Below are 17,344 nucleotides of genomic sequence, written 5' to 3'. Positions count from 1 at the left end.
CCAGTGCACAGCGCTCCCTAACCTCTTCCCACCTGAAACATTATCCAAACCTAGCAGAAAAACTTCTGCGGATTACACTACAATCCATACATGATGAGGGGCTTCCCAGGTGGCACTAATGGTAAAGAACCTGCCTGCCAAAGTAGGAGACGAGACACCGGTTCCATACCTGGGTTGGGAAGATCCTCTGGAGGGCATGACAACCCACTCCAGTATTCTTGCCTGGAGAATTTCACTGACTGAGGAGCCTGGTGTGCTATAGTCCATAGGGTAGCAAAGAGTCAGAGGTGATTTACCAACCACATATACATGATGATATATCACTTTTGCTCCCGGTGAGTGAGAGTTAACCCAAGGGTAGGCCAGTGGAGACATCAGGGAGGCAACTGAACTTCAGGATGTGATCTAGGGACAGTCTGGGTACTATGTGTGTTCAAGGTGTTTTCCCACCAAACGCAAGAGATATATGACAACTTGAAACTCATGACTGCTAAGGAATGAACACACAGGGAAAAGAAGTTGTGGAACAAGATATAAAGATTATAGATATTATAGCAGTGCTGAATAGTAAAGGTTCAGAAAATTCAGGATAGCACACACATAAGATGGTAGGTAAAACTGAATTATTACAGTGAAACTCCAGTTTTACAAAATTAAAGAAACTAGCAGACAATAATTCCTGATTTCTATATGTAATTTTCATGGTTTTTGTATGGCACCTTAATAACAAAAAGGAGTATGATATGAGACATTATTATCTATCAGATTTATCTACTTAGAATTGCTACTTAGGGTCTCGCTGATTCACTGGAGAAAAGTCAATTCTGGAATTAAAAAAATAATATTTCCAATTTGGGGGGAAGAAAATAACTTTTACTTAAAAATATATTTGGGTCTACTTAAAAAAAATTTTTTTTTTAACATGGTTATTCATGGGGTGAGGGGATGGAGGGAGGGGTGCACAAGTGAGAAGGAAAATTCAGCCCATTTGATTTCTTCACCTCAGAGGAAGTTAAGTCTTTAGTAAAAGTAAACCTTCCAATCTGAAGCCTTCATTTCAGGTCTCTCCTGGTGACACTGGGAAGTGGTGACTTTAGGTCAGGTCCTTTCATTGATACACAAAACCATGTAACAAACTCTTCTTCCTCGTGGGTTTTCGAACAGAGTGCACGAGAGCACTGAATTCAGATAACTAAACTTCTAATCAGTGCTCACGGATTAATCGGCGATACCACTGCAACGATGTTCAGCGGGACAGAGCCTGGCTCGGGGAGGTGATGGCGAAGTGCAGCGCCGGAGCCATGGGAGGACGCCGGCAAGAGAGATTTACGTATCAGAGCTGCCATTTACACTTTGTTACTAACTAAGGGAACCACTGACTTCACTTGAATAAGGGGAGTCATTTCTGAAAAAAACAACCCCTCTCCCCCGGAGCGCAGTCCGCTGAAGCCGGACTCCCACAGACAAGTACCACAGCTGCCGGATGCCCACAAGCCCACTTCCGACTTCCTGGGAGAGGCCGGAAACGGTTTTGGGTGCAGCCAGAACCCGTCGCCGTAAAGCAAGATGGCAGCACTCTTTTTGAGGCAATTGTCTACTCTCCGTTTTATTTCCAACCTTTCCCTACTCACCAGGGTCTCTCGACTTTCATTATCCTCCGTAGTTTTTCTCTGCACAACCCTCCCATATTTAAGTTTCATTTATCAGTGGTAGAGGATGGGCTGGAAGCAATGTAAGGTGAGAGTCAGAGCTGTGAGACACCATTTTGTACGGAAACCGAAGGCCAGGCGGAGATGAGCGTTGAGGAATCCAGACGTGACCTGGTTAGCAGGAGAGCGTGAGAGGGAGGGGCGAAAGGGAAGAAGGGCAGTGTTTTACAGGATGATGTATTTCCGCTTCCTTTCGGCCTCGTTGTATTTGGTTGGACCAGCTTGTTGCGGGGAGGGCGGGGGAAGATTGTTTGCAGCGGAGATCCGCGCACGGGAAGGTAAACTGAGGTAAAGTCGAACAGAGGGCGGGCTTTGCGCCTGGCCGTGTAGGAGGCTTGCGGCCAGGGTCCTTGTGATTTAGGAAGAGCGGGGGTTGGAGATGCGAGGCTCGGGTTGTCCGCAGAATTGGAGAGAGAAGAGGAGGTGGGGTGGGGCTGGGGGTTAAAAGGTGATTTGCAAAGCCAGACTGGGGTGGAATGACGCGGGGCTGGGGAAGGGTTGGGGGAAATGATGGAGAGGATTAGGATGCGGAGGGAAGTCTGGAAGGCGCTGGTGGGGGAGGGGCTTAGGCCAGAGATGCTGGGACGCGGGAAAGAAGTTGAGGGGGTTGGTCGGAATGTGGAGGTGTGGGAGGAAGGTAGTAAAGTCCTTGGGAGGCTGAGGGGTGGAAGGAGGCTGGTAGCCGACGTTCTAATTCTGACCATGTACTTGGCCATTGTTTCCCCTGCAGCTCCTCAGAGACTCTTAGCCAGCAGCCTCTGCTCAGGCCCAGCCTTCTCTCTCCAGTTGCCACCACAGCCTGGAGGCGCCTGCCTCCGCCCTCCCGAATGGTGCTCCTCCTCGCAGGCCTCGGCCCAGGATCCAGGCCCCCTTTGCCCCCCGCCTCGGAGCTATTGCTCCGGGTCTCTCCTGGTGGACTCCCTGTGACGGGCAGGGAAGGACTTTTGCATATACAAAGCTATAGCTCTTGGGACCCCGCTGGCCGCTTGAATCTCGGCCTCTAACCGAGTGTGAGGTTCTTCCTGTGCCCTCGTTTTCCACCCTGAGAAGAGAATCCCTTCTTGCCACCCAGAGCCCAAGAAGCCCCAAGCTGGGGCCCTGGTCCCAGCATGTCAGTCCTCTTTTATGCTTAGGGCTGTGCCTTCTCCCTGCCAGTATGGCTGAACTCAGGCAGATTCCAGGGGGGCGGGAGACCCCACAGGGGGAGCTTCGGCCTGAGGTTGTAGAGGATGAAGTCCCTCGGAGCCCAGTTGCAGAGGAGCCTGGAGGAGGTGGAAGCAACAGCAGTGAAGCCAAATTGTCCCCAAGAGAAGAAGAAGAACTGGATCCTAGAATACAGGTGAGAAACATGTGTAATATCATGTATGAAACGAGTCGCCAGTCCAGGTTCCATGCACGATACTGGATGCTTGGGGTGGTGCACTGGGACGACCCAGAGGGAGGGTATGGGGAGGGAGGAGGGAGGAGGGTTCAGGATGGGGAACACATGTATACCTGTGGCGGATTCATTTTGATATATGGCAAAACCAATACAATATTGTAAAGTTAAAAAAAAAAAAATACAGGTGAGAAGACTGAGTTGGGGGAGGATAGGGAAATTAGATTCTAGCTTTTCTGAAGAACTGTCAGATAAATGAGGAGTTAGACTTACTCTTTTCCCAGTGCACTGGGGCAGGAAAGGATTGTCAACAAATCATCGCAGTGTACTGTCACAAGTGCTAAAAGAGTTGTGTACGGTGGGAGTACAGAGAGAGGCTGGGCCTGAGTGCCTGGGATGTGTTGCTTCTGGCTTTACTGATAAATTGGGCAGCAGGTGTAGGACGCACACTTTAGGTCAGAAGAAAGTAGAACTGTTTCTTTTCCAAATATGCCAAGGGGCTGTTGACTCAGAGATGCAGCGTCAATGGGATGTGAAAGAAGATGGCTTTGAGATTGGAGGCAGTTTTGAATCTTTTTTCCTCTCCTGCTTTCTTATCAGTGCCTCCCAGGGACATTCTTATTTGTGAAAGGTGAGACTTTTCATGTCCTATAAAGGTGGCACCAGGCTTAGACCTGTAAGGAAATCTGATGTATGCAGAGAGTTATATCAGGTACGGTCAATCCTTCATAACACAAATTTCTTGCTTTGAGGATGCTGGGTCAATCAAATGAGTGGAAGAGCTGATCTGTTGCCTTGGGGCATTTACTTGTTGGTAGAGGGGCAGAACTTTGTGAAGGAGGCAGTGGAGGAGGAGGAGGACAGGCAGCACACGTGGTAGATGCGTGACTGGCTGAGGCTGGATTGTGGTGTTTCTGGACAGTGGCAGGGAAGAGTTCCCTGGAGAAGCTGTTTAGGCAGGTGAGAGCCAGGGTGCTCTTGTATGTTTGGGGCCTGAGTCTGCTGTTTGGTATGGTAGCATCCCCCAGATTCTGATGTGGCAGTGATTCACACCTCTGCAGGTGAGCAAGAGCCTCCCAGCGCTCTCATTCCTGGGCTTCTCTGTCAACAGACCTTTATTAGGTTACTTTAGTGAGTCAGGAAGGTTTCAAAGCTAGTCCTAGCATCCTTCCTTCTTTCTCTTGGTGGAGTTTCCTGGGACATGTGTGGGGAAACTGTCTGTGCTGATAGTGTAGCAGTGGTGAGCCATTTGTTTACTGGCATGAGTCAGTAATTTATTTCGGCTCTGTTTCATGGGCACTGCATTGAAAACAACTCAATTTCTCCTGCTAGTTCTATATAGATTTATTGTCCACCTAGGAAACAAGTTGTAGTGAAAAAAGCCTTGGGCTGAGATTCAAGCATCCTCTAGCCCTATGATTTGTGATTTTCATGTAAGTTACATAACCTTTTTGAGCCTCCTTTTCTTCATTTGTAAGATGAAAGCTTGGTCTAGCTTATTTGCACAGCTCTTTGCCGCTCTGCTCTGACCCTGTCCTGTGATTCTTTTCTTTCACAAACTCTCTTGCCTATCTTTGATGAAAGTTTGTAGGTCTTGCTTTGAGAAAGAGATCTCTGTTTGTCAGGGAGGAGGGCCTGTTGATATTCTTCATATTCCCCTTTGCATCATTCCTTGCTCAACTGCAGAGGAGAATAAGTTGTGGTTTCTTTGCTCAGTCGCTTCTGCTCCTGTGTATTTTTCCATTGCCTACACAGGCAAAGGTGGTGGTGTTAAAGGGCAACTTTCATGCTGCACTGTCCAATAAAGTAGCCCCTAGCTGCATGTGGATACTTAAATTCAGTTAAGAATCAATAAAAAAAAAATTGCAGTTCCTCAGGTGTTGCTGGCAGGGCAGATGTAGAACATTTCCATCATCATCGACAGTTGTATTGGGTGAACTCTGTGAGGATCAGAGAATACTGAGCAAGAGTAAGATTCACTTTGCCCTGAGTGAGCTTGCAGTGTTAATGAAGCAAGAGGGACAGGAGGACCCTAGTCTCTGTTGCTAAACCAGGAGGCACGTTGTGGAATGTTGTAGGTTATGTAGGGAGGCAAGGTCTTATTGTAGAGGCCTCCCTCGCTGATGAGACTGGTCTAGTGCTCTGGCCTCAGCAGAGATGCAGCATCTTCTTGCTGTGTGGGAGAGGCAGCTTGATGTAAGGAACGCCTTTCATAGTGAAGGCTGGTAGCCTTCAGATCTGGGTTTGGGCTCTTCTAGATGAGAAAGACATTGGGTATGCGTCTTTTGAGTTTCTTTGTAGTGTTGACAGTGTGCAAGATCATGTTATCCTGATCCTGTATTTTAGCACTTTAAATAGATTGGTGCGTTCAGTGGTTGTCTACCCACAAATCCATCAATACCTACCAGGGAAGTTTAGAAACACTCGTTCCTGAGCTTTGGCCAGATGTGTATATTCCCCTCTTGTCTGGGGTGAGAAGTTATGACTGGTGGCCTGGGCGAATCCACGGATCCAAGGATAGCCCAAAGATGGAGACCCTATTCAGGTATTTTCTGGAATTCCCAGAAATGGTCCCTTAGGGCTAGGCTCTTTCTGGTGTGGGGAATGGGGATTCTTGGCAAACAGACAGCTTGTGCCTTCTTGTCTGGAAGTTGTCTAGAATCCTCTGGAAGTTGGAGGGAAACCAGGTGGTTGCCAGCTGTAGGCCTACCTGAAGTGTGCTGATCCCAGGGAAGTCCACTGGATGTCTCTCTGTGCCTTGACCTCAGCACAGTTTTTCTGAGGCATCCAGGCTGGGCCTTAGCTTTCTGAGAGGCAGGGTCCCAGTGGCAGGAACGAATAGAGGAGGGTAGTACTGGGATGGGCCTGGGTCTTCTCTCCTATGACCTTTCTCAGCCCTCTTTGTGATGGACACATTTCTTTTCTCAGGTAAGTAGATGCTTTCATTCACCTCTTCCTCCTCAGAGTGACTTTGCAATCTCTGGATTGTCTGAAATGTTTAGTTTAGCTTGCTCTGGAGGTCATTTTTACTTTATTTCCAAGTCTTTAGGTCCTGCATCACCCTAATCCTCCTGACTGACTGTGGATTTGGTTTTTTTTTTAAATCAAGAAATATCAATATTCGATTTAGGATATTTTATAAATTTCGGGTGTACAACACAGTTTATAAGATTATACTTCATTTTGAGCTTGAGTGTTTTAATGGCTTGCACAAGTTGGGGAAGAGCATCTGTCTCCTAACTGCCTTTGATTGAGTGGCCTGGCGTCCTGGGCATCAGCCTGGTGTGCTCCGGGAAGGTCACCCTCCCTGCGGGCTGCAGGCTCACTGATGGATGGTGAATGCTGACTCAGACTTCATCCTCCTCGAATTCGATTTCAGTCAGGCCAGGAGTCCGTGGTGCAGCAGGCCAAATGGAATGTGTTGCTAGTGACCCAAAGCAGAGCCCTGGGTGCTTGTTGGCTTCCTGCTGTGCTTTGCCCTGGGTCTGCCTCAGCCTGGCTACCCCCATCCCCTAACCCTTTGCCCTCCAGCCTGCTCTCTCCCCAGTCTTCTTGTCCTGTTAGAGCCTTGTGACTTTGAGGAGCAGACCTCAGAGTCAATAGGAAGCCTTTTTAAATTGCTGGAGGTGCTTTGTGGGTACAAGTTTCGATATAGAAAGACATACATGCCTGCTTCTGTAGACCAAGAATCAAAGTCTTCCGTTTTCTTTTCAGTGACGATGACTTGCCATTCACTCCTCTGATGATCTTGTCAGGGTCTGGGAGTGCTTTGGGCTGTGGAACCAAATGGGATCCTGTCTTAGACCTTGGTTCGCTCAGAGGAACATTACAGGGTGCCTTTTATTAACCTCTTTCTCCTCTGCCCCCAAATTATTACTATCTTACCAAGACTGTAGGTTTTCTTAGGTGGTGGTACTCCTGTCTTTGAGGCATCCATCTAAGGACATCATTAGTCCTAGGAATGTAATCAATAGTAGCAGGAAAGCCAGATCATAGGTCAGGTCCTGGGTCTTAACTCCATTTCTGATTCCCTGCCCCATTGTTTCTTGTCTATCAAATGTGAATGGGTTGAGATAGAGAATATTCCAGTGGGAACTGCTGAAAGGACTGGTCACCTCCTCCCTTAGATTATCTGAAACTCCCTGTGGACCAAGTTCAGCCACAGAAAGCAGAGCCCAAAGAGGGCCTGGTTCCTCTCACCCAGACAGGAATTGTCTTTTCTGACAGTTTCTTTGTGGTGATCTCATTAGCCGAAGGGGACATCCCTGTCAGGAAGGCACTGTGAAACTCAAAGCTGTGTGCATGTAGGGTGGTGTTGGCACTGCCCCAGGCTTCCTCTGGGGTCCTCTGAGCCATGCCGGCGGCCTCTTTTCCACAGTGGCCAGTTGTTACCTTATGAGCACTGAGTTGTGTGACTAATCAGTGGATCTTGTGCACTTCTAGCTCTACCCAGACCAGTACAGGAGCTACATCCAACTGTCCACGTTAAGGTGTGCTCTAAGGTCAGATGCATGTGGATTTCAAAGCCATGGTTTAAAAAAAAAGTTACAATATTGGTAGTTATTATTTTATGTTGATAACAGGTTGAAATTGTTATTATTTTAGATATATTGAATTAAATGAAATGTACTGTTAAAATTTTATCTTGGTGGTTTTCTTTCTTTTACAAATGTGGCTTTTATAAAACTAAAAATTCCGGATAAGGCTCATATTATATTTCTGTCAGATATCTCTGTTCTGAAAAGTTGAGAGACAACAAGTTTGTGGTCCTCTCTGAGGCAGAGTCTACATTGTTGTGAGTATGCGTATTTTCATATCATTGTTCCTGGTTTCGTTGTATGTTTCCTCCTTTGTGTTCTATCTTATACTGTAATTAGAGCACATAACTTGATTTCTTGCATTCTTACTTGCTGACTCAAATCTTTCAGAGCTTGAGGTGAGGTACAGAAATAAAAGGACTAAAGGGAGATCACACAATGGGCTTTTGAAAGGGCCAAATGAAGTATGCAGGAGCAGTGATGGCGGCGTTCCTCACTTCCAGGTGCAGGTGGAGTGTAGGGCATGGCCATGGGCGCAGGCAGACAGCAGGCTGGCTACTGCGGGCCTGCCCAGGGCCTGGAGGAGGAAGCTGTAGCTGAGCACCAGGCATCTCTCTAGGCACTGCTCCTCCTCGGGAGTGTCATTGGCTCCCTGGGCCCCAGGAACTTAACCAAGGGGAGGGGAGGATACTCAAGGCCAGCACCCTCCCTGCCACTGAAATGCACGGGTGGTTTTTGCTTCTTTTGCCAGCGCTTGGGGCCAGTGAGGAGTTCAGGCCAGTGTGTCTGGTGAACTTCTTCCTGAGGCTCTCCCTCCTTGCCATAGGATCTACTATGTGGGGACCTGGGGTCCTGTCACCACCGCCCAAGCAGTTAGAGGTCTCTTGAACCATGTATTCTTCCCGTGACCTTAATTGTTCACGATGTCCTAATGATTTTTGCATCCCGGATTTCCCAGGGATCTGCCGTCTCCTTTCCCACCTGGAGTACTACAGACAGCCTCCACTTTTGTCTCTCTGGCCCCTCCAAGCTTTCCCTACATTGCCCAAGTCTGCCTTCCTAAACCACTGGGGGCATCAAGCTCTGAGGGGTTGCCCCTGCCATTGGGAGAAGTCCGAGTATCCTGTCCCTGTGCCCCAGCCTCTCTGGCTTCTCCTGACATCCTGCCTGCCCTGGTCACCTGCTCTCCTGTTGATTCCCAGCCCTTACCATGCCCTCCTCTCCTGTGGCTCCTCACATGACCAAGGGCCTGTTGCTTACTCTTGGGCTGTGAGCTGCTGCTGCTTTGTGCTCTAAATTCTAGGTTTCATGGTGCTGAGTGTATAAGTGTGTAGTAAAAATGTGCTGGGTGAGTAGGGCCCAGGGGTTTCTCCTTGCCTGGGACAGAGACCATTAGCTCTGAGGAGACTCCTGGCTGGAGTACGAGGAGGAGGTGGTGGTGCAGTCTGATGGCCGCAGACTTGTTGCCACTGTGTTGTGTGTGTAGGAGTTTTCCATACTGAACCTCAATTCTCTTGTCCTTAAAATGGGGATTTACTGCATGATATAGAGGTGGAATTGTGAGGATTACAAGAGGCAGTATGTTATTAGATCTCTGACAAGAAGGCATTTGACAATGACCTGTTCCATTTCTTCCCTTCCCTACTTAGCTGGGCTTTCCCTCTGTACCCATGTTCCTGCCCTGCCTGGTTCATCTGAGGCTGCTTTCCTCTGCTGCTCTAACTTTCTGCCTCTCTCTGTGGCAGGAGGAGCTGGAGCATCTGAACCAGGCCAGTGAGGAAATCAACCAAGTGGAGCTGCAGCTGGATGTGAGTGATGCTCCTTTTCCTCACACTCTTGGGCTGGTTCCAGAGGTGCTTTCATCATTTTCTGTCCTCTTTCAGTACAGTGGCAGGGGAAGGGGCATGTATGAAAAACAAGAGGGGTTAGGACCCAGGCACATGCCTCCCTCTGCCCGTGTCTCTATCCTTTTGCCAGGAGGCCAGGACCACCTACCGGAGGATCCTGCAGGAGTCAGCAAGGAAGCTCAACACGCAGGGCTCCCACTTAGGGAGCTGCATCGAGAAGGCCCGGCCCTACTATGAAGCTCGGCGGCTGGCTAAGGAGGTGCGGCCAGCTGACCCACATTCTGGGGTGGGGGCTGCATGCAGAGCCTGGCCCTGAAGTCTCCTGTCTCTGTATGGGGTGTGAGACAGAGCACCTTCTAGTTATCTTTTCTTCTTGTATCCCCTTTGGTTCATGCTCTCTTTGCTTGCTTCTCCACTCATTTACCCCATTTCCTTCTTTTTAAATTTTTCTTTGTATAAATAATATGGGGTCACTATTGGAAGGCTATAAGTATAACTTGTAACTATAAAACAAGATAAGAGAACCAGAATCTCCCCAGATCCAACCACATGCATGTTTTGTGATTTTTGTACCTGAAAGTTGTTTTAGTCAATGTGGTAAGGTGACAGACACAGAGACAACTACCTTAAAAAAGTTTATTACTTAGTTCCTAAGAGAATAGAGCCTGTCAGATTATTCAGGACTACATGGGGAAGCACCTGAATGGGTGAGGAGGCAGAAAATGTGAGGGGAAAGCTTATTTCAGAGCTTTTATTGTAGAGCCTTTATTGTTGTTTTCACGGGAAGGAGTGGGTAAGACAGTGTAAGCAGCTTTGAGCAAATTTAGGATTGGCCAGTTTGAATAACAGAGGCAGGCTCTGGACTATGGGGAAGGTCTCTAGTTTTCTGGTACCTAGCCTTTCAGTGATTTAGAGCAGGGGAAATACTGGCTTAAGAGAGTTAGATAAAGGAGGTGATGGGCTTCAGATTGGTGGATTTGCATATAAAAAGTGTGCTCACAGAGTAGTTCACTGTCTCTCGAAGTTAGGCAGCCCTAGGAGGGCCAGCAAGGCCTCCAAGATATCAAAACACCATGAAACATAGAAAATAAAAATGCAATTAATACAGCACAGATAATCTCTAAAAAAAAATTAAAAAAAAAAAATATCCTGCCAAAATGGGATCATACATGTACTGTTTTTATCTCTTTATTTTTTGAGGACATGATTCCATGCCAAGAATTACCCATCCATGCCATTGCTTTTAGGAACTTAAGATTTTCTTATGTTAGATGTACTATTATTTGTTTAACCAGTTTCCTGTAACTGAAAACTTAGGTTTGTTTCTAGTATTTTGTTTGGTAACTATGGTTATGATGAATATCTCCAAGCAGTTGTCTGGTTATTTCATTCAGCTTATCTGCTGGACTGGAGCTGATGGTCTGAACCATCAACTAACCACCTTCCAACTAAAAGATGTGGATTTTTCTTTGTTCTTCCTAGGGCAAAAGACCAGCAGCCTTGGAGAGTGCTGGATTTTATATGCTTTGCCCTCCACTGGCAGTATCCTTCTATTTCTACATATATTTCTTCTCTTACTTACCCTTGGAACATATTCTTTGTAGAATTTTGCTTCCTCAGCACTTATCCTTAGTGCAGTTTGGGAGGTGAAGCCAGCATTACAGTGGGCCTTTTTCCTTCTCTTGTCCTTGCCCAGGGAGGGTCTCCATGGGCAGCCAGGGGTCTTTTGCAGCTCAGTCTCCTGATGGTCCTTCCCCACGCCCCCTCCCAGGCCCAGCAGGAGACACAGAAGGCAGCACTGCGATATGAGCGGGCTGTGAGCATGCACAACGCTGCCCGGGAGATGGTGTTTGTGGCTGAGCAGGGCGTCATGGCTGACAAGAACCGGCTGGACCCCACATGGCAGGAGATGCTCAACCACGCCACCTGCAAGGTGAGCCAGGCAGTGCCACTGGTCCCTTCTGCCAGTTCTGGTACTTCGTTTGCTTTCCCTGAATCCTGTCACCTTCCTCACTCCTTTCTGTCTCTCTCCTGCTCCTGCCTTCCCTCAGTTTTGATTCTGTTTTAGGAAAAGTCTGGTCCTAGCTCTCTGCTCTGTTTGGCCTCCTGTGTGTCCCATACATACTTCCTTTTGACTTAGAAGGCCCTTCTTGGCTCTTCTTGAATCTTTGCCTCCAGATGTGGGAGTGACTCAAGTTCATTCCTGAATGCTCTGGATTCAACTCTCCTTTGTTATGTTTAGCTGTGACCCTTTGTTTCTATTTTCTGAATGTTCTTCCTTTCTTGCTTTTAAGCTCTGCCAGCGTACCTTGGTTTTCAAAGTATAATTTGTGTATTATTTCCAGTCTTTCCTATGGGGATTCCCTTGTGGCTCAGGTGGTAAAGAATCCACCCGCAATGTGGGAGACCTGGGTTCTATATCTGGGTTGGGAAGATCCTCTGGAAAAGGGAAGGGCTACTCACTCCAGTATTCTGGCCTGGAGTCGGATGTGACTGAGAGACTTTCGCTTTGCTTCTGTGGGGGTTGGGGAGTGGGGTGATCCCTGGCATCAGCTGTAGTCTCCCACCTTCACCTTGTAAAGAACAAGTGTTTTAGTCCATTGGCTTTACTACAAAATAACAGACTGGGTGGCTTAAACGTCAAAAGTTTATATTCTGGAGGCTAGGACATCTCAAGATCAAGGCACAGGCAGATTTGGTGTTTGCTGAGGGCCTGCTTCTTGCTTCCCATATGGCCAGCTGTCTTCACTATTTTATTACATGGCTGAAGGACCTGGGGAGCTCTCTGAAGCCTGTTTTATAAGGCAGATAATTTCATTCGTGAGGGCTCTCCGCTCTTGAGCTAATCACTTCTTAGAGGGCCCACATTAAGGTTAGGGTTTCAACACAAGAATTTTTTTTGTGGGGCCCGGGCGGGGGGTGGGGGTGGGCTTCTCTGATGGTTAAGACTTCACCTTCTAGTGCAGAAGGTGTGGGTTTGATCCCTGGTTGGGGGACCTAAGATCCCACATGGCTGGTAGCCAAAAAAAAACCAAAAGATAAAACAATGTAACAAATTCAATAAAGACTTTAAATATGGTCCACATTGAAAAAAAAAACCTAAAAAAAAAAGTTTGAGGGGACACATTCATTTATTCTGTAGGAGTAAGTGTCAGCTCCTGGGGAGTGGTCATTTCTCAAGCTTTTTTGTGTGCTCCTTAGTCCAGGCCTATGGGTCACATGAGAGCAGGAGTTCCACTTCTCTGGAACTCACACAGCACTGGGGGAGGGGTTGCTGAAGCTGTGTGTGTGTGAGGTCGACTCCTTGGTCTTGGTGGATGCGGTGGCTGGAGCCCTTGCCTGTTATCTGCTTGGACATGGAAACCTGGAGAACCCAGTGCAGAGCTGTGGCTCTCCCAGTGAGGTTCCTCCCTCCCCCCAACCCCCAAGGGTGAGCTCTGAGGACCACGATGTGGCAGATGTGTCACAGATGGATGGACATTTCCTGCACGCTCATGAGTGGGCTAAGGACCTCAGCACTTCCTGGCAGCAACACAGTTGAGAGGTGGCGGGTGGTGCAGGTAACAACAGGCAGGCGCGAGGACCCACAGTTCTCTTGTGCCTTGGGAGCTCAGTGCCCTCTCCGGGCTCTGTAGACAGTTTACCATTTGGAGTGACAGACTGGGCAGGCTATAGGGGCAGGAGTGTGGGTCCGTGTTCAGTGGTGTGTGTGCTCCGCCCCACCTGGCCCAGGTGAACGAGGCAGAGGAAGAGCGGCTTCGTGGTGAGCGGGAGCACCAGCGCGTGACACGGCTGTGCCAGCAGGCTGAGGCTCGGGTTCAGGCCCTGCAGAAGACCCTCCGCCGCGCCATTGGCAAGAGCCGGCCCTACTTTGAGCTCAAGGCCCAGTTCAGCCAGATCCTGGAGGTAGCTGAGTGTGGGGGGAGGGGCGGAGGATGGGAGGGGGCAGGCATAGAAAGGGAGGGCCGGTAGAGGGGACACTAGTCTGTTTCTCTGGGCTATCCACCAGGCCGGTGTTGAGGGGCAGGTATGCTCAGAATGACTCCACAGGAATGGGAGGTGGGGGTGGGGAATGGATGCTGACAGAGAAGGGACGTAAGGGAGAAGTGAGAATTGGGGGAAACCAGAGAGAAAGGGGAGAGGAATTGGCCAGATAGGGAACGGGAGCAGTGGGTGGGAAAGAAGACCTGGGAGAAAGACCCTGGAATGCCAGGTAGGACCAGGGCAGGTTGCTGGGGAAGGAGGATCCCAGGAAGAAGAGTGGAGAGGGGCTGGGTAGCGTTGGTTCCGCACTGCAGATTAGTGGTTGGGGATGAGCAGAGCCAAGATTGGAGAAGGAACATCTCAGTGGGTCTGAGAGGACTTGGTAGCTCCAGGGGCCTCAGACAGTTGCCCAAAGGGTCACCTGACTCTGACCCTCCCTCTGCAGGAGCACAAGGCCAAGGTGACAGAGCTGGAGCAGCAGGTGGCCCAGGCCAAGACCCGTTACTCAGTCGCCCTGCGCAACCTGGAGCAGATCAGCGAGCAGATTCATGCGCGGCGCCGGGGCCAGCCTGCTCATACCCCGGGCCAGAGGCGCTCCTCTCCAGTAGGGGCGGAGGCTGGGCCTGATGGTGGCGAGGATGCGGACAGCGGGATCATCGAGGGGGCGGAGGGTGGAGGGCTGGAGGAAGGCGTCAGCCTGGGGCCTGGCACTGCCCCGGACACCGACACGCTGAGCCTGCTGAGCCTGCGCACTGTGGCTTCGGACCTGCAGAAGTGTGATTCCGTGGAGCACCTGCGGGGTCTCTCGGACCACACCAGTCTCGATGGCCAGGAGCTAGGTCCCCGGAGTGGGGGTCGTGGAGGTCGCCACCAGCGCAGTATCAGCCTGTAGCCCGGTACTCAGGGTGGCTGATGCATTCATACCACCACTGGCCCAAGGAGGGCCCTGCAGGTTCCTAGCTCCCTCTCCTCAGGTCCTTGCTTCCCTCAGAGAGGTCAGGTTGGCTGTGTCTTGAGTCTGTTGTGTATGTCCTGGCTTTCTCACCTTGCCCTGCCCCCCACAGGTGGCAGCTCTCTTTGCCTTACCCTTTCAGAAGGCTTGTCTTTGGCTCTGACATCTCCTTTCCCCGTGTTGGTCCTTCACAGTCTGTCTGTCTGCTGCCCTCTTTCTGACTTCTGTCTGGTTTTTCCCCTCAGGGAAATTTGTCTGGGCAGCACAGGGAAGCCATCAGAGAAGATGGGCACTGGATCTGGGTCCCAGCATCTTGGTTCCCCCAGCTTGAGTGAATGGATGGGTCCCCCTCCCACCTACTCATCTCCCAGGTGGTTCCTGGGATGTTGCGGAACCCTCCAGCAGCCCAGCAGCCCATCCTCTGTCCCAGCCTGCTCATGGGTAACACGTAAGAAGTGCTGCGGGACTGTGTGCCTCTGGAAGACACCACCCATCCCTTTAGTGCTCCCTCCTCACGACCGAAGCCACCTGTGCCTCAAAGCAGGACTTTAGGGATACTGGTGTCAGGGAAGGTGAAGGCCAATCCCACTGTCAACCAACACTACCAACTCCAAACAGGCTCCCGTGTGCATTGTGTTTCCCAGCTGGGCTGTGTCCAACATTGCCAAGGTGCTAGTGGGTCCGTGTTAGGGGGTGGAGATATAGTGAGGTTCTGATGGCTGAAGCTCTTCCCATTTCTGCTGTGGAGTTAGGTCTGTTTACTTTTTCTGGGTAGAGGATGCTGAACCAAATCTTGGCATTCTTCTATCGGGTGGAGTTAGGGAATTTGGTGCTCAATTCCTCTCCCTCACTCTTCCCGAAACCAAACCATACCTAGTCCAGAATCCCTTGGGGTATGCTCAGGTTTGGCTGGAGAGCCTCTGCTGATACAGGGCAGGGTTGGCCTGCAGTGAGGGAACCCACCCTCCATAGGGAGCAGTTTCAGGTGTCTGATGGCACTCCCATGCTGTGTGGGGGAAAGGCAGAGAAGCTACACTGGATCTGGGTGCCTTGGGGAACCGATCCTCCTGTCCCACCCCAGGAGGGCTGAGAGCTGGACTCTGGACAGGAGAATTTGTGCCTAGGCCTGTGTGCTGCTGCCATCAACTAGGAGGGCAGGGGTGGGGTGGGGCAGGGCCTTCAAATAGAGGTTGTGTCTCTGTCCCAGGGTTAAAACAGGATGGTCATGATGAGAACTGCCAGGTTTGAGGTGGCCATGGGTGGAGGGAAAATGGAGGAGGACGTGGGCGTGCGTGCGTGCGTGCATGCATGTGCCTGTGTGTATGGGGGGAAAGGATCTGCCCCTGATTTTATTTAAATAAAATAGTTTATGTAACAGTAATGTTTATTGTCCCTTTCAGGGGAGGGAAGAGGAGAAAGGGGTGAAGATGAAGAGAAGGGAGGAGCAGGGTGAAGCGAGGTGCATTTTGATGGAGTAGTCAGGGAAGATCTCTTGGGAGGTGAAGGATGAGGTGGATCAAATTTCCAGCCATGAGAGGAGGGAAGGTTTATGGCCACAGGGCTGGGGTGAATGCACACCAGGTCAGTGGTGTCTGGCAACACTCTCCCCCACCCCCACAACCACCAATCTGCTAGCCAGGAAGGGCTCTCTGCAGGGTGGTGTGGGTGTGTCAGCCACTGATGGTGTAGATGAGATGATGATGCCAATCCTGAACATGAGCATAAAGGGGAGGGACAAGTAGGGTTGTGGCATTAAGCAAATATACAGGATGCCCCACTCCAGTACTATTGCCCGGAACATCCCACGGACAGAGGAGCCTGGTAGGCTGCAGTCCATGGGGTCGCTAAGAGTCGGACATGACGGAGCGACTTCACTTTCACTTTTCACTTTCATGCATTGGAGAAGGAAATGGCAACCCACTCCAGTGTTCTTGCCTGGAGAATCCCAGGGACGGGGGAGCCTGGTGGGCTGCCGTCTATGGGGTCGCACAGAGTCGGACACGACTGAAACTACTTAGCAGTAGTGGCACAGGATGCCCAGTTAAACTTGAATTCCAGATAAAACAGTATTTTTGCCTCCCTGCAGTGTTTAGGACATATACATTGTCATTTGTCTGAAATTAAAATTTAACATAGGTAAAAGGTGACTCTCAAGTCAGGGCTTGACCTGTTGTGGTCAGGAGGAGTTTGAGTACATTTGGACCGGCAGCCTGTGAAATATCGAGTGGAATCAGGTTGGAGAAAAGACAAGAACTTCAAAAGCTGCGGAGGTGGAGTGAATGAAGGCTTTCAACTGAGCCCTACCAGAAGTGAGCCTGCATAGCCAGCTGAGGAGCAAGTCAACTGAGGGATGGAGAAGATGCTAACAGGGAGGAGGAAGGGGAGAGACTGGGAAATGGGTATCTTGACCTTTAAGTGGCAAGATGAAGGCCAGCAGTTAAAGGGACAGGAGGGCAGAGGAGTGACCCTGGTGCTCTCAGATGGTAGATGGGCCATTAGGGGCCTCCATGTACCCTTTGATAAGATTGCCTTTCCTGACCTGACTTAATTGAGAAATAAATTCGATAAGGTAGTTGGGTGCCAAACACTTGCTTTATCACTGGAAAAGCTGCTCTGAGTATATGGCTTGTGTGGGTCCAGGGTCATGCTTCCCTGTGCAGTCTATGGCAGTGTGGGACCTGTAAGGCTCCTCATTCAAAGGAGCCCCCAAAAGAAGGGCTGGCCTTGCCTACCAGTTTTCTTGTGCAAGATCACCTACCAGATGAGGCAATAGTGGAAAGAGAACAGGAAGGTTAACGCTAACGGTTGAGCAGGGCAAATGTGCCCCCAGCCCTATGGTAACAGTAGTGGAGTGCACTGTGTATCCCATGTACCAGGCATATGCACTGACCCATTTAGCACCACGACCACATTAAGGGGTAGACATCACCACTATT

The 17,344-nt window shown here is 49.8% G+C and overlaps 1 protein-coding gene across 2 annotated transcripts; it reads left to right on the top strand.

Annotated features, from left to right (window-relative positions):
• The first annotated feature begins 1,860 nt into the window (after positions 1 to 1,860).
• SH3BP5L (SH3 binding domain protein 5 like) lies at positions 1,861 to 15,789 on the top strand. 2 transcript variants are annotated; one of them, XM_061423224.1, is made up of 7 exons: positions 1,861 to 1,997; positions 2,440 to 3,048; positions 9,371 to 9,433; positions 9,603 to 9,731; positions 11,244 to 11,405; positions 13,205 to 13,378; positions 13,902 to 15,789. In XM_061423224.1, the coding sequence occupies exons 2-7, from the start codon at positions 2,866 to 2,868 to the stop codon at positions 14,346 to 14,348; spliced, it is 1,158 nt and encodes a 385-aa protein (XP_061279208.1). In that variant the 5' UTR covers positions 1,861 to 1,997; positions 2,440 to 2,865; the 3' UTR covers positions 14,349 to 15,789. The 2 variants fall into 2 exon arrangements, with proteins under 2 accessions (XP_061279208.1, XP_061279209.1); XM_061423225.1 differs by having other exon boundaries at positions 1,884 to 1,987.
• Positions 15,790 to 17,344: the final 1,555 nt, after the last annotated feature.

The sequence above is a fragment of the Bos javanicus genome, chromosome 7, assembly GCF_032452875.1.
Source record: "Bos javanicus breed banteng chromosome 7, ARS-OSU_banteng_1.0, whole genome shotgun sequence".
Lineage (NCBI taxonomy): Eukaryota > Metazoa > Chordata > Mammalia > Artiodactyla > Bovidae > Bos > Bos javanicus.
The sequence above is the reverse complement of the archived record's forward strand: the minus strand, read 5'-3'. Positions and strand labels throughout refer to the sequence as shown.